Genomic DNA, 16,988 nt, shown 5'->3' on the forward strand with positions numbered 1-16,988 from the left:
GGTTTATACATTTATCATCAGCTCTACAATCTGGCGCATTGTCTAAACCGTATTATTTCTTCTGTCCCAATGAGTGCCGGTTCAGGCAGCTTCCACTGTACGCTTTACTTATGGGTTTTCATGTAGTTTCCCTGTGATATCCACTCTTTTCACTCTGATATCCGTTGTAATCGTCTGTATGATCCTAGATTGTAGGATTAAGCAACATATAATAACTGGTGGATGGCTAGCCATAATGGTGAGGACTTGCTTTTGGTCAGCTGATGATATGAGCCCTTTTCTGGTGTGTCTCTCTCTCTTTGATATGGACAGAGAATTGCCACATTGATCAACATTACTGATACTAATGGCTTAAATTTGTCGTTTCAGGAAGACATCAGCAATGACCTTTTGAAGGATGTTGAAACTGTGCTAAGCTCGAACAAAATGGATAATTTGTTAACATGGTTGTGAAATGTGACCAGAAGGACATGGTGTTGCCATGACAACTGAGCAAGCCAGACAGTTCAAGGTTAATGTCTGGCTTTTGTGGAAAAGGAACTTCATCGGAGCAGTGCTGTTTGACTTTCATGGATTCCATAATGTCTGAGAAGTGACATTTATATAAAATGTAGTTTTATAAAATATTAAGATATTAAGACATGTATTTTCAAAAAATTTAATATCAGGGAAAAGCTCAAAGTACTAGTTTCGTAGTTTATTTTGTATTTTCAGTGGAAAAATACAAAAAAATAAAATATTAATTTTGTAACAAGATCCGGAGAAATATCAATATTAATGACTACTATTCCAATCCCAAGAATCTATATTTTCAGGGCAAAGGGAGACAATTGGGGTTGGGTAGCGGGAGGGAATCACTTTCAGCCTTCATGTGTTATCACCAAATATTTATAGTAGAATAGCCATCTGCATAGGAATCCCATCTAATGTGATGCCATCATAATGCAGCACTTTGCATTGTGATGTCTTTGTGATGTCACAATAATTAGTGTTATGTCATAATGTAACCTATTGTAATGTCATCATGTCACAATTTTGGTTGTGATGGCATGTCACATTCTGCATTATGATGTCATCATGATGTCACATATGGCACTTTGATGTCATGAGATCTGAGAGATGGCATTGTGATGTAATCATACTTCATTTATTTTGAAAGGTTTTAATCATGTACTGGTGTGCCGGCACAATCATGCATGAAATATTAGTGTCCCTAGGCCTCAATATACGTATTTAAGTACGAGGTATGATTTGCTGTCTTTTTTTTATTAAAGGCCTGCCTGCCTTTTGCAAGTGACTTTTTGTGAGATTTTATATTAGGTTCCATTGTTAACGGTGTCATTTCCATTTACATAATGTTTTTCCCCTGAGGAGCTCGTGAACTTGGCTTGACTCCACTCTCCCTCCTGTGTATATCCCCCCCTCCCCCTTAGTGTTACAATTGGACCATCTTTCACTCTAGTGGAAGATCATAGCTTAGCAAGCATTGGTAGTTCCCTTAAACATGGATGTACATTATCAATGGAAAATTCCAACACTTTACTATGCAATATTTTAGATAATTGGTATTTATTATTACTAAGACTGGATTGATCAGTGTATTCTTGTGTAAAGACAAAAATATGGAGTGCTGTACTGTCTTTTTGCCTTACAAGTATTGAAGAAGTGGTACTGCTGCCGGAGACTGAGAGCTAGCTCAGAGGGGCCAGTTCGGCCCCTGGCATGTTTAAACCACCTCCTAGTGGTTTGTGTTTGTGGTCAATATGAGAGAACCTTGTTGTTGTTATGTTACGTAGTGTCGAGTTGGTGAGACTACGACCGTCCTGTAAGCAAGCAGTAATTTGCTGAAATAGCACCGCATCTGCTGCATGACCTTGACCTTGTCAGGGCACAAGTGTGACCTTGACTTTGGTAATGGTTGTTATAATTATATTGTCCTAGTAACATGAGGCACATGTGACCTTAACCTTGTCACGACTCGGTTGTGACCTTGACATTGTCAAGGCACCAAGAGCATACTCTCCCATAATGCAGTGCTGCAAAGAAAGCAGCTCAAGTCTTCCCCTCAGTATAAGCGATGAAACTGAAGGCGCCCCAAGTGCTGTATGTAAAGCCTTCATAAATAACTGCATGGGGGGCAAGCAAGCACCTGTCCTATGTATATTCTTCTAGAAATGTGTCGACGTGGGATTGAAGATGCAAGTAATTGTGATGTCGTGTTCCTAGTGTAATGAAATTTATTCAAGTGTTAAGAGTTTCTATTTTCGTACTGTCATGCAATACTGCCGTGTTGCCTTCTGTCTCCGGAGACAAATTATTTTTTTGTGAACATGAATTTTTTATCACAATGTTCGATACTTTCATCATTTGAAACGTTTTAAGCAATGCGTTACATATACATTCCAGATTCGTCATCACCAGTATCCAAACAATTGCTTTGTACTTTCAGACAAAATGCAAACTGTAACGATTCCCTTCTACACATGACAGAAAACCAAACGTTTATTTTCAAGTTATGCAAATGCTTTTTTGTTACTGTTACTATGGTTACTGTTAAACACCACTTTCTGCATTAGTTCAATATTATTGCTGATGATGCATTGTGGGTAAGTGCCCACTGTAGCCTTTACGTGTATTGATGATATTACCTATATAACTAATATTTACTTAAACTGTTGTTACTCTTTTTACATATTAGATTGATTTTAATGTGTTGATCATAAAATATGCAAAAAATACCCTAGTGCATTATGCCCGTACTGATATATTGACTTAATACAAATATGCATGCTATCTTCAACAAGAGTCAATGTGGTTTAGCTGCATGTCCGTAACGAGCCATCACAGATGGTTGGAAGTGCTGTTGTAATTGAAATGCTGTCTTCAGTGTCGGAAACAAAACCTTTTTCTCTGATCCACTTTATTTCTAAAGAGATAGCTCGTCAGGGCCAAATGTCCACAATTTACTGCGTTGACTTAGTAGAAAGAACTTTTCTCGCCCTTCACTAATTTCGCAAAGTTCAATCTCACCTTAAGTTAAACCTGTACAGACAGTAGACTGTTACCTTGTCTTCCATGAGGAAGTAGTAGTGTAGTCTTCACCAGACGAGCTAATCATGCTGTGTTAAAAACTAAATCCAAAAAAAGAATATTTTAGAAAGATTATAAATTCATGATTTCTATTTGTTGCCATAGAAACTGTTCCTGCATTTATTGACTTAAATGGCATGATTTGTCCAAGCATTAACTTTATCCTTGATACCCAGTGCAGCATTATCTACCTGTATATCGTCATTTAGACAACAGTAGTGATTGTTTCGTGACACTGAAGCTACAGCAGAAGGAGTCTGTCCAGTACATCACTGACAGGGTAACATACTGCAGCACCCCAAAACCTGAAGTGGGCATCACCTTCTCAAAGAGATGGACAGGCTCATTTAGGCTGAGAGGGGTGCTAGGGTTTTTTGTTTGCTGTTATTTTCGGAAGTAAGCATCCTCCACTAATCTATCATTGTTCATTTTGGCATATTTGTTCTTCCATTGTTTATTTTATTTTTTTTACTATACCTTGAGATACGAATACCTTCCAAGGTGACAAGTATTTTAAGTCAGTTGAAGTGTAAATAGTTTTGTTAATTGTACATAGATCTCAGTGACTGAAATAAGGAAAAAACATCACAAAATTCATAGCCCAAAAATAATCATGAAAACTTTATCATTGTCTAATCAGTTGTAACCCAGTATCGGGTACAAAAAATAAAATGAAATAAAAATATTAAAACTGTATGTGTTTAGTGGTTGTTTGTGTTCTGTAAAGGTTCGTTGGTTTTGTTGTGTAATGATGCACAATACAGCAGTTACATGGCAGTGTAAATAAATGGGACCAGACAATCCCATGATCATGAACAGGATGTGAAACTCTAAGACATTTCAGAGAGAAACCCAGTCTGGATAGATGTAAGACTTGCCAGTCTTGACCAAAACGTACGTGCCCACAAAATATCTTCATAAACGCATGAATTTTTAACCCAACCATTGAGCAGGCGAATTTGAAGACCTGGCAGTCCATGTTGATAACAACCAGTCTTGGGCCATCAGGCAGGCGGGTATTTCAAATACTGGCATGAGCATTGATCTATGCAATTGGGATACGATAACATTTCCACCAAAGTTAGCGAGTCTGACCACTCAATCGTGTTAGTCGTCTTGAATAACAAGCATGGTTTGCTGAAGCCCTATTCTGTTACATTCGGACTGAACACAACACAGCATTGTCATGGTGGTTGAAACATGCTTCTCTTTTTACTTGCGTATTTTTACGCAATGATGAGAGTGCACCAATGGAAGCAACTCATTCCCTGACTAGGTTTGCGCAAGCAATACGGCAGACATAACGTTAATATACACCACATTCTAACACTCACCTCCACAGGCATGGCCTGATGACACCATAGAAATGACACTGATTTATACTTCACTGGACTGGGGTAGCCTTGTGGGTATGGCATTCATTCACGACACCAAAGACCCAGGTTCATATACCCACATGGGTACAATGTGTGAAATTGTGTCACGTGCCACGATAATGCTGGAACATGGGTAATATGATACTCAATCCCAAGCAATATTCCAGTGCGTGAAAAGATGTGTAGGAGTGTTTAGCGCCACCTCTGTTTCAATTACCCTTCACTCTATGGCGAGATACTGCAGTTGGTCAGGGAACTCAACCAGACTACAGAGTATGATGTACATAAAACAATATCAGGTTTGATCTGTACGCACCATGTTTTTCTCACGAGGACAGAATTAGCTGTCACGATCAGTGAGCATCGGATGAATTAATTGTAAGGAAGGATAGCAATATATGGATGAACGTCTTCTTTACTGCTGCGAGAGCAACATTTCAGTGTAGGTTGTAGCACTGATGCTTCCTTGCTTGATAAGATAACAGTGTTAGAACCTACATCGAAATGTTGTCGCAGCAATAAAGAAGTTGTTCATCCATACTGTTATCCTTCCCAACTGCACCAACTTGTAAATGACTCTAAAGGAAGTGAAACAATTACACAGTAACTACTCAAACAACAGGTGTCATAGCAAGTCAGTGGCCAGTCCATATCTAAACTTGCCAGAATTGTTGGTTTCAACAACAGGGTTTTCACGACAGTGTGACTCACTTTGTCACACTTGCCAGTAAAATATACTTTACAGACACACTCTCATTCCATATCACAGACATGATTAGACTGAGGCTTAGTCTCTGAATATATATAATTTTGATAGTAACAAACAAACCCATTTTAAGTGAAAAGGAGCCCCAGGGAGATCAGAGATTCAGAACATGAAGAAATTTAGACTTGCTTCATTTAAGGCGTTAGCACTGCTGAGAATTCTTGGCATTGGGCAAAATAATGTGGTTCGGGGACTGCGAGACAGAATAGGACATGATCACTTCAGAATTTGGCCTGTTCAGGCCCCTTAAGTAATTTAAGGAATTACAGCAAATTTGAAGGAATTGCATCTCAAATGTAAACAAACGCAGCCCACTCGCAAAACAATTGCAGCGATATCGGTAGTTTAGCGGTAATAACAGAAACACATCGGCCCTATCGGAAACAATGTCGGTAATACTGGAAACACGCTCGGCCATCTCCGGAGATTTGTCGGTCGCGAGCGGAAACTCACGCAGCAAAACATGGCGTCGTTGGAAGGAGCACCCGTCTCGGTGAGTTTTGTTTTTAGTTCCTACTATTACATTTTTATACTTATCCATCTTTGACCACCCGTGTTGAATTCGTTTAGGTATGAAGTGTTGTCAGGGCAATAGCTTATGTTTTTAAGAAAAGATTGTCACTGCAGAAGAGTGTCACATGTCATGCCCCTGGAGATTGTTTACATCTGAACATCGAAGTCGTGCCGATGATTTAAACACATTTTACAAAAAAAATGATGTTATATCTAGCGCACGTTCGTAATCATCGGCACGACTTCGATGTTCAGATGTAAACAATCTCCAGGGGCATGACTTATGACACTCTTCTAGAGTGACTATCTTTTCCTAAAAAACATAAGCTATTGCCCCGAAAACACCTCATACCTAAACGCATTCAACACGGGTGGTCAAAGATGGATAAGTATAAAAATGTAATAGTAGGAACTAAAAACAAAACTCACCGAGACGGGTGCTTCTTCCAACGACGCCATGTTTTGCTGCGTGCGTTTCCGCTCGCGACCGACAAATCTCTGGAGATGGCCGAGTGTGTTTCCAGTATTACTGACATTGCTTACGATAGGGCCGATGTGTTTCTGTTATTACCGCTAAACTACCGATATCGCTGCAATTGTTTCGCGAGTGGGCTGCGTTTGTTTACATTTGAGATGCAATTCCTTCAAATTTGCTGTAATTCCTTCAGTTACTTAGGGGGGCCTGCTGTTATTAATATTAAGCTTCCATTACATAATTATTGATGTAAATATTCCGTGTTATGATGGCCGTTTGCTCGCTACTCCACTTCACGGCATATAACAGACTATCCTGAGAATAATAAAATAAGTAATGGGAAAGGTAACTACCTTTTTGATATTCCCGATGAGGACTAGAAGTTACGTATCATTGCAGGTTTCAACTGAATTCAGTTTAGAGTGGCACTGAACTGAAATCACTCTGATATGTAGCATTCTTAAAGACTGAACTCTGAACTAATCACCCTGGCAAACCTGAGGACAACTTCATTTGAAACCTAATTATAACATGGCTTTGTGGTCAGATACTGTCGATACCATTGTTTTTCAACACATCTACACTTGACATAAAATAACATATTTATTGCACAACCTCCACACACTTAGTACACTTTGCCGTAAAAGATATATTCAACTGTATGTGGGTATTTATTGAACTTCAGGATCAAAGGCGACTCTTAAGTCTAGCCTTGGTTCAATTATTCATGTGGTTTGACTGAATGGTCAGTTTATTAACCAAGGCTGGTTAAGAAAATGGGCAAAAACAATTTGTCAATATATTCCTAAGATTTACAAATATGTAGGCCACAAGGCTCTGTGGAGTTGTCTCTCTGACGTTTTCTCTCTGCCAAGGAGTTGCCTCCCCTGCCCCTGCAATGCCTGTACTTCTCCTGGTCCAGCAAGAGGGACATCTTGTCACACACTTACAGCCTACAGCTTTTGTCCATAACTGTTAAGCACCACAATGGCAGTAGCTACAGTAGTCTGACTGACTCCTTCTTATACACCCAGTAAGCTGTGTCAGCACTAGCCTGGTTGGCCTTCGTCTGCATCTTCGGTGGGAAGTTTATATAGGCAGCACATGGCATCAAGGATGTGACCCAAGTACTTGATGTGAATTCAGTTTCAAGCTGTCCATTTGAGGCATCTGCAAGAGAGAGAAGGCAAACCATAAAATTGCAATGCAGGAAGTAACCCTGGTCAATCAATCAGTGTTACACACACAGTAATAATAACAGCTGTAGAAAAGCGATAAATAGGTTTTCATCACTAAGGGTGGTTATCGATAGAGATCACAGAGACTGATGATCCTTAAGAAAACACTGAATGATTATAATATCAATTAATATCACCTTGTCTGAAAGAAATCAGCCTATCTCTTCACTGGTGAATGGTGACATAGATTAAAGAGAAAAAACAAAAAGCATCTTGAATATGATTTAGAAAGAGACCATGAATGAAGACATAGCCCTGTATTGTTCGAGTAAATTAGAACTTTTTTGCAGGGTTTTGCAAAGCTTAGATATGACAATATCCATGACACAGTTTTCCTACTGATAACTGTCAATAATTTTCTGACTTGAAAACATTTCAGATTATTGATCTGTTCTGCCACCCTTAATTATTACATCATGCTGTAAGAAAACAATTCCAAAGCATGTAAATCTGAGATTGAAATAATGGGCATTAAAGAAATACACCAGCATATCTCATGTAAATACCTCAACAATGCATAAACAATGTCTGCTGACCTTCACTGCTGTTTCCCATGGTGATATTGCTGGAATATTGCTAAATTTGACATTAAACCATACTCACTCACTCATCTGAAGATGTGTTGAGTGAGTCTTCATCTGGGCCAGTCAAAGATAGGAGAGGTGGGGTAGTGTTGTGGTTAAAGCATTTGCTCGTTACTTAGCAAGACTCGGTTCAATTCCCCACATTTCTACAATGTATGACATCCAAATGTGGTGTCCCCTGCTATCTACACTCACTCACTCACTCACTCACTCACCAAAGACAGAAAATTCCTGTGCTTACCTAGTGTCTTGGTGTGTCCCTAGACATCGCACAGAGCAGTAACGAGCTCCACACTGAACACATGTGTAATTGGAGGGAAACGTGTTCAGTCAAGGAAAATAAGTGACACTTGTTAACGGACATACATTAATGCAAAGATTTAGTTTCCTTGGTCATTTGGGAAAATGTGTTTCCGAATCATAATAATCCTCTGGTCAAAGCGGTGGTCAAATGGTGTTCAATATCAACTTGAATAAGACCTTTAACATTTCAACACGAAAAACTGATAACAGCACACAACAGAGGTTCTCAGAAAGTACTTTTCTAACATTTAGAAAAGGTTTAACACATAAATATCATTTTCAACAATGATGCTGGGATGTCTAAAGTCACCTGGCATTGGTAGAAAAGAAACTATCTTGATATATGTTAAGAATCACTATATATCTTTAAATTAAATAACCGCAAGTGATTAAAAAAATGCAACATTTGGGATTATGTTATCAATACAGATTCTAGTATCTGTACTTCTTATCGGATTGTGTCCCACCTGGGATTCGAACCCACACTCTCACAGTAAGAAACCTAATCACAGGTACACACAGTCAGCAACCTAACCTACTCAGCCACCACACTTTCCCCGAAAATGAAGGCCAGACAACTTCTAGCCTAGATCGTGTTACATCCCATCACTTTCTAATTTCTTTTGACCACTGGCATTGTAAATTCATATTCACATGATAAAGGAAATTGTAATCTGTAAAGACATCATGCATTCATGTTCTTCCAAATTCTAAATTCCTTTCAAAGACTTGTTATTGTCTCTGGAAACCCTGATTTATCTACTTCAAATGAGAAACAACCAAATCCAAAGAAAAGCTTGTTGATGTGTTAAAGGATATCCACACACAGCACAGAAGTGTCGCGGCGGCATCTTGGATGGGGGAACACCAGCGCTGAAGTACGAGGCTTCTTCCTTGTTCAGCATTTGCTGGAACAAGACATAGACTTAATATAACTGTGTCATTCAACCACTGTCAACACTTAATCACATGACACAGACACATAAACATTGTGTCAGTCAACCAATATCAACACTTAATCACATGACACAGACATTAACATTGTGTCAATCAACCACTGTCAAACATCATCACATGACACAGGCAAATTAACATTTTGTCAATCAACCACTGGCGACAGTTCTTCACATGACAAACATATCAACACTGTCGACATGTCTTCACATGACATGCTGCTATAATTGAGCTGAAGAACAAGTAACAAATACATATCTTACATTAGTACACACCTAAAAATCTGTATTAATATTATATGAAAAAAAAACGGACGCTTGTCTGTCACTATCAGCAGTGAATAAAGCACAAATGCTCATTACTAGTTACTTTTTTAATAAGAGACGGTATGTAATCAAAAAGCTGTTGCTGTTGTGAATGCACTATAATTCAATAAGTCATGTTTTGCTCTGTATGTACATGAATAATATGAACCAACAGAAACCGTGTCCGCAGAAATATACAGCTACTTTCTGTTTGAATGACTCTTGTCAGCTGTATTGCAGCTGTATCAGAGTTTGGTAAATAATCATGTCTTGATCTGACAAACAAATGACTGATGCTGTACCAGCACTGTCAGTGTTCAGAGACACAAATTCAGCGTAGACTGATGGAGACCTATTTCATCCCAGCTATACCCATAGAGGTCTGCTTATACCAAGACTAGTTCCTCCCGCATTGCCGCTACTCTAGGAACCTGGATTTATGGTTGCAATGCCTTTTCTGTTCAACTCTGAATGTATGTTTCCAGTACTAGCCAGTATGATCTCAAGCCATGTACAGATCAAGTAGACCAAGGGAGACAACTATGACACATCATCTAATCTGGCCATGGCCATGACGACCTGTTTGGGGTATAAGGACATAATTTACTACTTACCCGTTGAAGATATCACTGTTTAATAATTTTACAAAGTTATGACATATTGTGTAATACCATCGCTTTATGCCGTATGTATGACATCAAAGTTATGACATCACAATGCTAATACCTCTGTCACAGTAGTATTAGACCTTGATTGACTCGCGGAATTGACTTGCTGAATTCTTTGGAAAGAGGCACTTTGCTTGATATTATTTTGCTAATGTTGGGTGAGTAATAAATATAATACTATGAACTTGTGAATGGTATCAGTATCTAACTCACTTTCACTTGTTAGACACCAAACCATTCACTCGTTTCATAAACATGGTATTACACAGGACAGTCTAGCATTCTCTGTTTCTGCCTGTGACATGTAATTGATATGAGCTTCTTCACCTCAGGCTGATACAACAACACTCATCAAGCACATCTACATACACATACATCATCATTAGGAGAATATTCAAACATGCATTTTGGGGTAACTCTGTAGTCAACAACATTCAAGTTAGTCCGTGAATGTTTAACATGATTGATGTTATGAGCAACATCAGGTGAGAGGTTGGTTCATGTACGGGCTAGTGACCAGTTATCGCAGAGTAACAGTTATCGCCAACACCTGGCTGTAGCGCTTGCACAGAGAGCTTCACTTGTACTTCCACATTATTTCACACATTGACACAGCACAAAAGCGATAGGCTACAAGATAAAATCAAGTTGTCTGCGCAAGCGTTTCAACCAGGTGTTGGTGGTAACTGGTATGTGCCGATAACTGATTGCTAGCCAGTAGAGTCTAATGTAGCTTATACTAAGAAGAAACTTCATCTGCATGAGTAATCACACAAAAGCAGCAAGTTTAGACTGAAGCAACAGGTCTAATGGTCCGTCTGATGATTTGATACTCAATTTTCATACCTCTTCCTCTAGCAGACCAGCAAAGTTTTTCCGGTATCGTTGTTTGAAATCACCACCTTTGGACTTTCGCTTCCTCTTGGTAGCTGACAAACAAAACAGTCAAGCATTATTGTTCATCAAGTTTCTGTAATCTTCACATGAACATGTTTCTTTTCCAAAGTTACAATATAGTAGAGATACTGCTGAAATGACTTTAAATTTTAACTCACTCACTACTTGCCCATTACAAACTAACATACAACACTCAGATTCTGTCTGACAGTAATTTCTTGATAAACATAACGCCATCTGTACTGAATAAGGACAAACTCCATGGATGAAACACTTCTTTATTCAGGAGATGCAACGTTTCGATACAGATTCTTGTATCATTCTCAAGCAAATATTGCAATGATACAAAAATCTGTATTGAAATTTCGCAACTCCCGAATGTACATGTTGTTTGTTCATAAAGTTTGTCCTTATCTTGTTCACCAGTTTCTTAATATGCCACTCAAAGAAATCTGAACTGAAAATGAATTAAAACTGATATGTAATTCCAGGCCTCAAACATAGACAAATGAAAGAGGCTGACATGCAGACACACAATCAGTTACAATTAACTCTGCTATGAGGTAAGTTTAAGCATATACAATCACAGACATTATTAATGTGTTACGTTCAAATCAACCACCAGCGGAATCAGGGCTTGTGTAACCGGTACCACACTGACATGTCATGGTCTGCTAAAATATAGCACAAAAAATATTTGGAATCTACTTTAATTACTAACCATTAGCATCCATTGCTTCATCAAACTTTGGTGCCTTTTTGCTCATCTTCAGATCAGCATGAGGATCTTCAGAAAAGTTGTCTTGTTCGAGTGCCTCAAGGGCCTTCCTCTGTCTGCGGCGCCGAGCTGCCTCATCAAGCACTCTCCTCTGCTGGACATCTTTGATACGACCTACAACATTTACACAGTTGAAAGGACATATTATCCTCTGTTGTGTGTTGGAGCAACAGGAATTAAAGAGCAGACCGACAGAAGCTATGACTACAGACGTTTTTCAACACTGCAGTCACATTACACTATTTACAGCCATACTTGTAATGCATGACATACTGACTCAGTTATCATTCAACAGCAGTAATTTTTTTAATTAACATGATTAGAAGAAATTTGACTCCACTTGGACTATTGGCCAAAGTTATGGAGTGAAATGGCTGACAATGTTTTGTACTCTTGATTCAAATGTTGCTATCAAATCATGGCTATGCACTTTTCCACCTTACTATACCAGTCTTGGGTTCATACAGAATTTAAAGACCAAAATATGGCTTTTCCAAGGATTTTCTGGGTAAAATTAAGGCCAGTAAGACAAGCACTTATATATGTAAACCTATTGAAAATAATAACAACCAAGACTTTTAAGCACTGTTTGGTTTAATCAGAAATTCTGATTTCAGGCAGTGTTGGTCTATCTATGGTAGTACACAAAGAATTCTAAATGTAATACCAAGGGAAGTAATTCCAAACTTGTATTACATTGGACACACGCAAAAAGAATAAACAACCGCTATGAAATTCAAAGCTTTTCCCAGGTTTTCAAAGGCCAAATGTCCAAATTCCCAGCCTTTTCAAGATAGTTCAAACCCTGTAAGCCATAGTTCACTTTTATTGTGCTCTTACTTAAACGTCACATGCAATCCAAAAATACAATTATAATCAAAATACAATTAACACTTATTCATGACATATAATATACATCGCTGCTTGTGAAAAAACAAATAAACAACATTATAAGCGTACAATTGTGAATCTAAAACGGCTTACTTCTCTTGAAACGAAGCAGCCAGAAGACTAAACCCAGTCAGAGATAGTGGGTGTGCACTCAAGTGTAATGAAATCTTTTCATTGGCTGGTTCATTTGCCAATATGCAGTGGCCGCATTGTGTGTATACAGAGATGATCTGTTTGACTGGCATTTTAGAAGTATGGTGAGTAATAAGAAATTGAGATTTTTTTATGAATAACAACTTCTTTTATTGTATATGATGTGATGTTTCGGTATGGATTTACATATTTCTGTCACGCAAGAGTGGTAACAGTATAAGAATTCATACCAAAATGTCACATCATATAAAGACGACGTTGCACAGAGACGTTGGGTTTTGTAAATACATGGTCTCTGCATTTGCATTCAATCCAATAAACAAATACTGAGATTTAAGTTTTAAGGAGAACTTGAAACTGACAATCCTAGTTTGCACTGGTTTCCGTCCGATCCAGTCATCCGAGAAAAACTTTCCAAATCTGCATGTATGACGCCATTGTATCTTTTATTACTGCAGATCCAAGATGCATGTAATCATAAGAAACATCTCTTGTTGTAGCAGCAAGAACACAAGACTTGAAACTCGCGCCACAGGTTTTAATCATTTTCGTTTCATCGTTGTACGGTCGTTTACAATAACAGTATAGCGTTGAACAATTCATGCCGAGGAGTGGCGAGGTTCAAAAACTACAATAAAAACAAACAAAGAACCTCTGTACTACAGATCATATCAAAAATATCAAAATTCATATGCAGATGTTAACAAACCTTATTTAACATAATTTTACTTATTTGGGGCTTTAAACAACATTTCAAAACCATTTTACACATTTCATTTAGGCTTAGTCATGAAAATAACAAAAACATACAAATTCACAGTAAATTTCCCTTCAAATGACATATTTCACACCAGAAACATTTCTAAGACAATAATGGCAAATATTCATTACATTAAACATTCTTGAAAGCAATTAAATAGGACATATGACAAAATTTTACTCACATCTTGTGTAACCATATGGACTTGGTAACCTTTTCAAAATGGTGTGACCTTCTTGACTGCAAGGTGATATGCACTCAGTTAGCCACCAGGGGCAGACTGACATGCAAATTAGGTCACCTGACCTACTGTTTATAAACATTGCCATGTGCTTTTGTTATGATTATGCAGGTAGTGGCTTGATCACTGTTATTATTTGGAAATATGAATTTGAAAATGAAATATTTTGAATTTAACCTATTTTGTGATAATAAATGAAAACATAAATTTGTCAATAAATGAACTTAATGAGCATTTTTGCATAAAATTGAAAAATAATGATTTTAGCCTTTACACTTGTTCTCAAACTTCGACTACAGCAATAATCCTTGTATGCATCACTTGCTGTTTTTACTGAGTCGCCTTCCCCAGTTCAAGCAGCACAAACCTAATCACTGCACATGCACTATGGGCGCAGCGCAGCACAGCTGTTGAAACCACTTTTTTGCCCCAACAGTGGGGGAAAATAAGTGTATCGTCTGAAATCAGATTTTGCAGGGTATTTTAAATCGTATTATTTTTCAACTTTATAAGTTGAATTTGCATTGTTGATAATTTGTTTCTGCAAACAAAAGGTGATGAAGTTCAATTATTTAGTTAAAGGTCACATGCAACGAAAAACACAACTTTGCAGATTCTGGTACCTTTCGGTTTGCACTTACCGAAACAAATCATAAAAAATGGCAATCCAACCTAAAAGGTTGAAAAAAAGCGAAATCAGAGTTCAAACGTTTCACTAAATTCCCCCCAGAGCTGGGGGGAAAACTGGTTTTAACAGCTGTGCTGCGCTGCGCTGCGTCCATAACGCATGCGCAGTGAATAGGTTCGCGGAGCTTGAAACAGTATACATGCCCAGCGTCTGAGGTCGTGAGCAGTAGTCTAATCTTGGTTGTGTACACAAACAAGTAAATAATCTACTCGTTACGCAAAACAACTTGTTGATTGTGGTAAGCAGTCTCTGTCACAGAGAAAGCTCATTGTCTGCTAAAGACAACATGCAATACACAGCTTCAATCATTGACCACTTGCAATTTGAACTTAACACCTATCAGACTATACGACATAAATAAAATAAGTTGATTTATGACTCGCGCACCCGAGTCCCGTGTATGCCACATTATGTAATTAGGCACATGTGATACACATGACATGTTTTTATGTCTGTGGGTTGCAAACAAACTACATTCATTTTTTTCAGATGACTGGATCTGATGGAAACTGGTGCAAACTCTTGTCAGTTTCAAGTCCTGCATTGTACTTGGACGAATGACAGATTCCAGCCACGCAGTAGTTTACCATCTCTACTGACATGATTTTTTATTGGATCGAGCGCAAATTCAGAGAACATGTATTTTCTAAACCCAACATCTCTATATACATTCTTCATGGATAACGACTTCTTTTCGTGTATATGATTTTGTTTGACAACAGTATATGAATCCATACTGAAACATTGCATCAAGTACACAAAAAGAAGTTGTTATCTATAAAGAATCTTACTTTCTTGTGACTGGCTATACTTCTGAAATGCCCATCAAACAGAATTTTGTACACACAATGAACCCTCAGCTTATCAGCAAATGAAACAGCCAATCGGAAGTCGTCGTTACACTTGAGTGCATATCCACCCGCTATGACTGAGTTCGGTCTCCCGAGGGCTTCATTTCGGGGGAAGTAAGCCCAAGCACAAAATATTGCACTTTTGAATCACGATTGTACGCTTATAATTGTGTTTATTTGCTTTTTAAAAGCAGCAATGTACATTATATGTCATGAATAACTGATAAATGTGTTTTAATTATGTTTGATTTTTTGGCTGCATGTGAACTTTAACTGTCTACAAACAGCCATAAATTGTTCCATGGAGTAAATCCAACCTCAAAATGCGCTTGGAAACACAAACACTTTCAACCTAAGGGCTGTACACTTTGATGAATCATTTAGGAACATAGTATTTCCAAAACATCATTTTAACTGCATGGCCTGAACTGTGACAGATGCTAGAAGTGTGTGTATGAGTGTGGTGTGACACAGTGGCATTGTTGTTCGCTGTTGTTAAACGTGCCATTCAGTAATATCCCAGTTATATGGTGGCCGTCTTTACCAATCGAAAGACAAAACTACAAACTAACAAGCATATTCTCACCCTATTCCATATAAAGAAAATGATGAGAATACAGAGTGTACAGTAGTACATACATAACAAGTAGTTTCTGAAACACAACACGGATCTTCCCCTACATGTTTCAATATTGCATCTTTAGGGAGAAGCGATAAGCTGTAATATTACACTGGGGAAGGTAGAAATATTTTATGTAAAAATTGGGGGTTATGGGCAGTACTCTTTCCGTTTACGTCTTAGAGATACCAGGAACCGATCCTCGATCCAAGACAAATTCAGCCACCGCTATTTGATTCTGAACTAAGATTTACATAGTTTGCTTTGCTGGAGAGCATAAGCACATACGGAACATAGCAGCATTTTCGCCACCAAGGCAGAAAAAAGAAAGGTTCGCCCAAACCCTAACTCTAAAACCCTAAATGGGCTAAGGCTAAAGTTGGCTAAACATAAAATACATTAACTCCTGGAGTATTAGAGGAAAGGATTATTGGTAAACATGGTAAAATTGTCAAAAAACAAGGTGGCGAACATATTCTATAATCAAGCATATTGTCGAGCGTTTAATTATGCAGTATGATCCTGGTAAAGTATAAATAACGAAAAAATTCAATGTCGTTAGACCTGATTCACGCTTTTCTCCCGCCATCTTGCTAATAATCCTGTTACCGGTTCTAGTTTACGACATGTCGTCAAAGTAAATGAAACGTATATGTCTTCAAGATATACTTTCAGCAAAGATTTGGATTCATATTCTATGCACAGTTTGTGCAATACGTCAAGAGGCAATTATTATATATATATATATATATATATTATATAGTTACAATACCATTTTAACAATCAATTATGTTGTCGTTCACACAAAGAGCAAGCATTCGTAACTACTCGCCTCTTT

General features: G+C 38.0%; 2 protein-coding genes across 5 annotated transcripts in view; one reads left to right on the forward strand and one right to left on the reverse strand.

The window, feature by feature from the left end:
* Positions 1-3,786, forward strand: part of LOC137281865 (transcriptional coactivator YAP1-like) — a 41,977-nt gene extending 38,191 nt beyond the window's left edge. For all 4 annotated transcript variants that reach the window (XM_067813528.1, XM_067813530.1, XM_067813529.1 and 1 more), the window contains exon 7: positions 370-3,786. In XM_067813528.1, coding sequence (XP_067669629.1) covers positions 370-453 — 84 coding nt within the window. In that variant the 3' untranslated portion in view covers positions 454-3,786. The remainder of the gene's footprint in view (positions 1-369) is intronic.
* Positions 3,787-6,801: 3,015 nt separating this feature from the next.
* LOC137281860 (zinc finger HIT domain-containing protein 1-like) lies at positions 6,802-16,782 on the reverse strand. The gene is made up of 6 exons (XM_067813516.1): positions 16,715-16,782; positions 11,891-12,061; positions 11,119-11,201; positions 9,165-9,253; positions 8,284-8,364; positions 6,802-7,390 (listed from the first exon to the last, which is right to left on the reverse strand). Exons 1-6 carry the CDS (start codon positions 16,737-16,739, stop codon positions 7,369-7,371), a joined length of 471 nt encoding a protein of 156 aa, XP_067669617.1. The 5' UTR covers positions 16,740-16,782; the 3' UTR covers positions 6,802-7,368.
* Positions 16,783-16,988: the final 206 nt, after the last annotated feature.

Source organism: Haliotis asinina, chromosome 4, assembly GCF_037392515.1.
Source record: "Haliotis asinina isolate JCU_RB_2024 chromosome 4, JCU_Hal_asi_v2, whole genome shotgun sequence".
NCBI classification, from domain to species: domain Eukaryota; kingdom Metazoa; phylum Mollusca; class Gastropoda; order Lepetellida; family Haliotidae; genus Haliotis; species Haliotis asinina.